General features: G+C 28.2%; 1 protein-coding gene across 1 annotated transcript; it reads left to right on the forward strand.

Annotated features, from left to right (window-relative positions):
• The first annotated feature begins 4295 nt into the window (after nt 1-4295).
• On the forward strand, nt 4296-8180 carry LOC113551017 (40S ribosomal protein S7-like). The gene is made up of 5 exons (XM_026953006.1): nt 4296-4457; nt 4594-4767; nt 5714-5895; nt 6132-6282; nt 8065-8180. Exons 2-5 carry the CDS (start codon nt 4594-4596, stop codon nt 8140-8142), a joined length of 585 nt encoding a protein of 194 aa, XP_026808807.1. The 5' UTR covers nt 4296-4457; the 3' UTR covers nt 8143-8180.
• Nucleotides 8181-8422: the final 242 nt, after the last annotated feature.

Raw genomic sequence — 8422 nt, forward strand, 5'->3', positions numbered from 1 at the left:
CATTCCCTTATATGTATAATTGAGGGGAACTAAGTTAGGTATTATGTTTAGGAAGAGACTAATCCCTCCTACCCATTAATTACTCACTATTTACTAAGGTTAATAACATCACCAATGTTTCTGTAATTATGCGGAGCATTAAAAGTAGCAACTGGCAATAGCATAGCATTAATTATAAATGTTATTATATATTGTATTTCTGACCAATGGAAGTAGTAAAGGTCTACATCTAAATAATATAATATAATATAACTATATGTAGTAAAATAAAAAAATCGTTTGTAGCAGCGTCATCTAGTGGCAAAAACAGTACTGGCCATTGCACATTCGTTGAAATTAATAAAATAACCGCAGTAGATCGCGCTGTTATTATCGTGTAGGCTTTTAGGTCCAGGCGTATTGCTGATCGTTGGTGTGTAATTACGTAAGGCCCGATAAGGGAGACTATTGTTTTATTGCTTTTTAATTTGTTATTATATTTATTTTATTTTATTATAGTCTTTACAAAACATACACCGATACTGTTGATTATATAAATATATAGCATAATGCATGATAAAAATGATTTGGGAAATATTATTGATTCTGCTAATAAAAATGTTAAATGTGTTACATAGTAACGTACTATATACATTATACGTATACTTTGTTATTTTGGATCCATTGAAACATCGTTTTGAAAATTTCTCTAACATTGTTAAATAATTTGAAGTACTAAATCCAAAGAAAACTCAGATCAAAACTTTAAATTTATTAAACATTTATCAAGATTTTATGAAGTTTACATAGATGATGAAATGAATAGAAGTAAAATGCCGTTCATTTTGTCTGGTTTACCAATTTACCATCAACTTCAAGTTTATAATGAAACTGAACCATTAAAATTAAATGAAGTGCTGAGTTTGCGATATCTCGAGACGTGGTCCCTTTATATCCAACTATTTATATATTTTGTATAAGATATTTTATACACCTCTAGTCAGCAGTGCAACTGAAGAGAGAAGTTTTAGCTAGTTAAAATTTCTCAAAATATACATTCGCTCAAGTATAAGAGAAGACCAGCTATCGAATTTGGCAATACTGAACATAAAAAGCAACATAGCACAAACAATCAATTTTAATAACATAATAAGTACCATAGGCGTGCGCAGACATGAATTTTGGGGGTGCCTATAATTTTTCGGGCCCTTTTCTTAATTTAGGCCTTCTCTTAACAATGCATGTACATATTGTAATAAAGTATAATGTACGAATAAACATTACTTACAGTATATCATATATTAATCAGTGGTATTACTAGAACCGAATTATATATTTCATTAGATAGTTGGATCTAAAATCTATTTTCAAGATAATTGCAATATTTATTTATTATTTTTACTTTTGTAGTCGATAATATCTAGCTGTTATAATTATAATAAGTTTTACCACGCAAATTTAAAATATATTACGTTGTATTATTTTTTTTATCCCGAAATATTATTTTTTCCAACACATATTTTAGAAAAAATACCATTTTGAATTTTTATTCTAGTAACATTAGTTAAAATACGAACCCATATATATGCTTAAATTTTAAGGCCCAAATTACATGTTGGGGGGGTACGCAAGCACACCAGGAACCCACGGGGCGCACGCCTATGATAAGTAAATTTGCATTAATTAAAAAGCGCAGAAAATTATTGTAATATTCTTTACTATTCTTACTTTTGTTTTAATATATACTATGTTATTATTTTAATATTATTGTTTGCCATTTGGTCACTTTAATTATTATTGTTCATATTATTCATTACTATAAATTGTGTTGGTGTACTATTGGGCTCCTAGCCTGTTCATAAATAAATAAATAAATAAATAAATAATAAAAATATAACTGAATTATTTTTCTATTGGATTAGAATTTAGAACCCCCAAAACTCCCCTGTGCGGCTGTATATGTGCCTGTAAATAAGGTAAAATGCGAGCGCAACGACTGGCCAGCGAGCAACTTTGCAATACATATTTGGTTGAACCTTCTAAACAGTGGCCTTTCATAAGTGAGGCAGACCCCATAATACTTACATCCTGGGTTCGCCACTGGAGGGGGGGCTGCAGAGCTAGGCCCACAAATAAATACCTAATTTAATTTATTTACTTTCATGCTTCCCAAAAAACTAGAATGGTCATCTGGATTATTTTCATTTCAATTGTAACAACTGTACAAATACAGATACTTGGTTTTAGTTTATTAAAAATAATAAATACGTTTTTGTCCATGTTTAATCACCAAAATAAAACTAGAATATTGGACGGTGACTACCGAAATGCCACTGGATGTAAAAATCTTTTTATTAAATTATATATATATTTCAAAATAAACTTGAATATTTTAAATTTAAACAATTTACTTTTGAATAATTCTGTATTTCTGTTATAATAATTCTTTACGTCATATTAGCATATTGCATAGGATGTATCTCACATTCTCACTAGGTCTCTTATGCTTAAATTATTATTAAATCTTAAATAATCAAAAAAATGTGGTGGGCTAAAAAATATTTTGAGGGGGCTAAGTCCCTCTAAGTCTCTCCCTAGTTGCGCCAATGAGTCAGTCAAATCTAGTTTTAAATAAAATGTATGTTGTAATGATAGAGAAAATGCTGGTAAGTTAAAGGGACTATTATTTATTTCTAAATCATTACTTGTTAAATAGTTATAACTTGATGATATTACCTCTCTGATTCCTGTGTCGACTTGCTTGTTAACTACAATCGCAGTTCGTATTCAAGATATAACGTGATGTGATTGATTTATATATTAAAATAATTACACCCTTTTTTTTTTTAATTAACTATTTATTTATAATTAACTTTATTTTATAAACACATGAATTATATATTAACAAATGTTTCACAATTAAATAATTGCATACGCCTTTTGTATAACGATCTGCGTAGTCTTTTACACTCGCTTATGAATCCTTATATAAAAAGACAGCAACAATACACCGGGCCCTGTCTGCGACAACTAGTCTCCTTATATATCTAATTCTTATACAGATAAGAGTGTGTGCGTGTGTATAAGTGCATATGTGTGAGTTTTATCTTATATTTAAAGCTATCAATTATTATAATTATTATTGTATTTTATTGAATATTATATATTATACATTTAAAATTTAAGATATATGATGGCTAAGCGCACATCATTACAATGTATTTGAAGTTACAAAATCGTTATACAATAATTAAGTAATCTTATTCACATTTCGGAAAGATTAAAAGTAAAAATACTCAGTACTTTTCAAATTTATTAAGATGATATACAAAAAAAAATATTAATAATTTTAGAGACTTGATGTTTTCTTCATAAATTAGACGTGATATAGTTTTCAAAATGTTATGCTTATTTTTGTGCTATTTATAAATAGTTCAACTTTTTGAATAAAAGAAAAAATTCATTTTTTATTTTTTATATATGACCAAACTTGTATGTGCGTTAAAAAAAATCTTGAAAATTTAACATAAGGGTTCTCGTATTTTTTTTGTTTTACCTAGCAATTAAAAAAATTCAAAAAATACAGTCACAATTTTAATATAATCATTTAAATTTCAAATTATGAATTTATTTAAAATCACAAACATTTGTAAAGTATATCGAGTATAAAATTCATACAATTTGGTATAATATTCCTCATAAGTTTATGTATTGGAAATTAAAGTCAATATAAAGTCACAATAATCTTTTGTTTTTTGTCATTTTATTATTATTCAAAAATATTGATCGTAGAAACTTGAAATATTTTCTGTTACTTTAATTATTATTTTCTAAAAGTACTGAGAACAATTCTCAAAACATTAAGATAATTAATTATAAGCTATACTTAAAGGAATTAATAATGTCTACTACATTTTTTTAAGTTTGTTAAAACTTAATAAAAGTGGTGATGATGTTTTTAACTAGTCAAAACCAGAATTGACTAAAGGGATTTGCGGAAACTATTTTTGGTGGATTTCGGATTTTAACTGTAACATAATATTATACATAACGATTGAGTTAATTATAGTAATTACATTTTAACGAAAACCCAAAAGTAACTACTGTAGTTAAGTTAAAAACTAAAAAGATAAAATTAAATCAACTTTTAAACTCGTTAATGCCTCGCCTCGCCGATTGTACAGTGAGTGCAACTTAACTGTCGTATACGAAAGGACGAGACAAAGCACCGTGCGTCCGTGAACACTGTAGTTTCCGTACCGGCTACGATCTTCCGATCCATGTCTACAAGCCCGTCGCATCGGTTTCGGTGGGAGAGGGGTTGACACCGTGCTGTACACGTACACTACAGCACCACCGTATCGTCACGGTATTGCTGTCTCCATTCGTCGTTTCGTGTCCGGAACGAAAACTGTCTGTGATTTTTGACCACGTTTTTCGTCTTGTCCTCGGATCACCATTAGGAAAACACATCCAAGGTACGTAATTATGTCATCCCTACCAATGCCCCGCGATCTCGGCCGGGGCCCGACGTTTTCTGGGCGCCCGATCGCCGGATTCGATTGGATGAAAAAATTATAAAATAATAACACGCCGTCGTGCGTTTCCCCGTAGATGCCTGTTCCCGCGCAATCCAAAATCGTCAAGAAGGGAAACTCTGAGCCCGACCAGTTTGAGCTGTCCATCGCCCAGGCTTTGCTCGAGTTGCAGAACAACAGCGACTTGAAAGCCCAACTCCGCGAACTGTACATCACCAAAGCCAAGGAGATCGAGCTGTTCGGCAAGAAGGTAAGCTACCGTCCACACGGTGTCAGTAAAATATACTTCTGGAGTTCAGAGGGTTATTAGCAACTATGGATTGTAAATTTCGGTGGTCTTCTCTTAAAGTTTTTTCCCCTTAACCTGTAGGTAAATACAAATATTTTTTTTTTTTTTGGCAGCGTTAAGATTTTTGCGTTTTGCCTATACTGTATAGCTTGTTTTCTAAATTGTATTTACTTGCAGAACAAACGCAAAGGTCGAGGCGCTGCCAGACCATGAAGTCTACAATTTTACAATGCTACCGGCTCAAATTGGCCAGTCATAGGAAATGTTCTGAATGAAAAAAAAATTGGTTAAGGAGTTAAATGAAACAGTGTTGAATTTACGGAACTCCGGATTTAACATGTGTGTGTAATGCTCTGCAGTTAGAATGCTCATATTATAATTTGGTGTAAGTTGATTTTCCTGAAATAAGTTTTTTTAAATAATATATAAGTAACAGTCTTGTTAATTATCCTAATAAGTTAGTCAAGTGTAAATTAACTGAATGAAAAAACAATTGCTTATTTACCAGTTGATATATTGAAATACCTTTATTTTGACCAGTATTTTTACAAAATTTATTATCAGTCATTCTGATATCTATAATAAGTGTATATAAGATCTTCAGATTTGACAATTATTAATTATCTAATTCTATCAATATTTTTTTATTGAAGTTATTAGTGTGTATTAAAATACACATACATATAGTATGTCATATTTGTACGCATCATCAAATTCGTTGTGTTCTTGTACTCGTCCACAATGGTCCACACTGATGCCATATTAAAATGTTGGTCTTTGATATCTGTACTTTATATTTATATATACTACAGTCTTAATCTACTATAGCCACACACTTAATTTATTTAACTCATATTAGGTATGATTTATTTTAAAATTATTATAACTTATTATTTTTATATTTTAGAGTGTCATTATCTATGTGCCCATGCCACAACGAGCTCAGTTCCAAAAAATTCAAGCTCGCTTAGTTAGAGAATTAGAGAAGAAGTTTAGTGGCAAGCATGTAGTATTTATTGGTGATCGAAGAATATTACCAAAACCTACTAGGAAAACAAGAACTAAGAGCAACCAGAAGCGTCCAAGAAGGTATATTATTAAACAACAACATACTAATATTTATTGTAGTCCGCGTGTTACTAATGTATATTTAATTGATACATATAGCGTCTAAGCGGACATATATTAAAATATGTTTTCTATTCTTTTATTATAAATAATACAAAATGTATTATTATTATTATGTCAACAACAATACTAACAGTATTATTGTTATTACATTATTTGTCTTATTAGAGTATTAATATCAAATTAATAAATTTCAGTCGAACTTTAACTTGGGTCTACGATGCAATCCTTGATGATTTAGTGTTTCCAGCAGAAATTGTTGGAAAACGTATCCGAGTCAAATTAGATGGAAAACAAATGATGAAAGTTCATTTAGACAAAACTCAACAAACAAATATAGAGCACAAGGTAATTATTATTAGTTGGTTGTACTGTTATTTCTAAATTATCAAATATCAATATCTGAAAAAGGTTCTTTGTTTTTCTTTTAAAGTAAAATTAATTTTTAACAGTAGATATATCAGAAAATTTGTAATATTTTATATTGCTGTTCACATTAAAATTGTATCAATAAAAGCATATGACGTGATATCCTAGATAATAATCTTTAAAGTTTTGATGGCAGATATTAAAGTTTACAACATAATATGGATGGGTTCTGTTGAAAGAAAATTTGATGTATTGTATGTCTGTAAGATGGAATTGTATGTACAGATATGATGTCCTCTTGAATTAATAAATTATAATCTTTTATCAAATATTCCAATAATCATTTTATGATACATGAGACTTCTCTTGGACTTTTTACAAAAAAATATATAATATAATATTTTAATTTATTCCTATGATTATTCCTTGTTTTCATGTTATGTGGATTATAAAGTACTATACAGCGCTCTACAGTTCATTACAAGTGCCTAGTTCTATCCATGTGCTATAATAAAATTATTAGGAATGATTTTTTAATCATCTTAGCCTTTGGAAGATTTTATTCATTTTTAATTTACATTTCAAAATATACAAAATAAGATAACTTTAAATGTTATGATGCACTACAGCGCTCTTTACAGTTCATTATAACTGTCAAGTTCTATCCATGTGCTATATTAAAATTATTAGGAATGATTTTTTAATCCTCTTAGCCTTTGGAAGATTTTATTCATTTTTAATTTACATTTCAAAATATACAAAATAAAATAATTTTAAATGTTATAATGCACTACAGCGCTCTTTACAGTTTTATATAATTGTCAAGTTCTATCCATGTGCTATATTAAAATTATTAGGAATGATTTTTTAATCCTCTTAGCCTTTGGAAGATTTTATTCATTTTTAATTTACATTTCAAAATATACAAAATAAAATAATTTTAAATGTTATAATGCACTACAGCGCTCTTTACAGTTTTATATAATTGTCGAGTTCTATCCATGTGCTAAATTAAAATGATTGGGAATAATTTTTTAATCCTCTTAGCTTTTGGAAGATTTTATTCATTTTTAATCTACATTTCAAAACATATTAAAATTAAATTAATTTAAATGTTATTATGTACTACATCGCTCTTTACAGTTTTATATAATTGTCGAGTTCTATCCATGTGGTAAATTAAAATGATTAGGAATAATTTTTTAATCCTCTTAGCTTTTGGAAAATTTTATCTATTTTTTAACCTATAATTTAAAATAATATGAAGAATATTAATGATTATGATTTAAGATGCACTACAGCGCTCTTTACAGTTCTATATAACTGTTAAGTTCTATCCATGTGCTAAACTAAAGTACTTGTATTTTCTTTATTCATTTTCAATTAATTATAGTTGAAACACCATTAATTTACAATTCACATTGATCAAAAAAATGTATCTTCATAATTATATAGTTTGTAATTAATAATTTAATAAATCTTCTTATAATATAAGTAAAACGTTTGAAGTTTGAACATAGTTTAATTTATTTCATTTCGTCTGTGTGTTACTAATGTATGATTAAAAATGATACAATTAGCGTCTAACCGGACATATATTAAAATATGTTAATGCATTGTAAATATATCAGTAATTATTTTATTGGTTTTTAGTCTATTAACGTAACATTAAATATTTATCTAGAGCTTATAAATAATATTAATTGTCTATGTGTCCTCTAAAAATATTATACTGAAGAAAATATTTTTTTTTTGTTACAGGTGGATACTTTTGCATCTGTATACCGAAAGCTGACTGGCAGAGATGTAACTTTTGAGTTCCCGGAACCATACTTGTAAACTTGGTTTAATAAATACATTTTTATTTTATTTTCTGATATTTTATTTATTTTATTGGTCTCCTTATTTTAAATTGCTAAAACAGCCTGTAAATCATGAATTTATAATTAAAGTGGTTTTAATTTTCATTAACTAATAATTATACAATACATTTTGTTAGTGATTATTAAAAACTATTATATAAATACAACAGAAAATTGTTGGTTATATTATGTTATAAATGTAATAAAATAATAATTTATAAATTCCAAGTAATTGAAAGTTTAAGCTGTTAGAATAC

This window comes from Rhopalosiphum maidis, chromosome 2, assembly GCF_003676215.2.
Source record: "Rhopalosiphum maidis isolate BTI-1 chromosome 2, ASM367621v3, whole genome shotgun sequence".
NCBI classification, from domain to species: domain Eukaryota; kingdom Metazoa; phylum Arthropoda; class Insecta; order Hemiptera; family Aphididae; genus Rhopalosiphum; species Rhopalosiphum maidis.

What these genes read in the sequence shown, in the direction of transcription:
- LOC113551017 (XM_026953006.1), top strand. Translation starts at nt 4,594, where the DNA reads ATGCCTGTTCCCGCGCAATCCAAAATCGTCAAGAAGGGAAACTCTGAG. An exon ending in AACCAGAAGCGTCCAAGAAG is followed by an intron (nt 5,896 to 6,131) that starts GTATATTATTAA and finishes AATAAATTTCAG; the next exon opens with TCGAACTTTAACTTGGGTCT. An exon ending in AAACAAATATAGAGCACAAG is followed by an intron (nt 6,283 to 8,064) that starts GTAATTATTATT and finishes TTTTTGTTACAG; the next exon opens with GTGGATACTTTTGCATCTGT.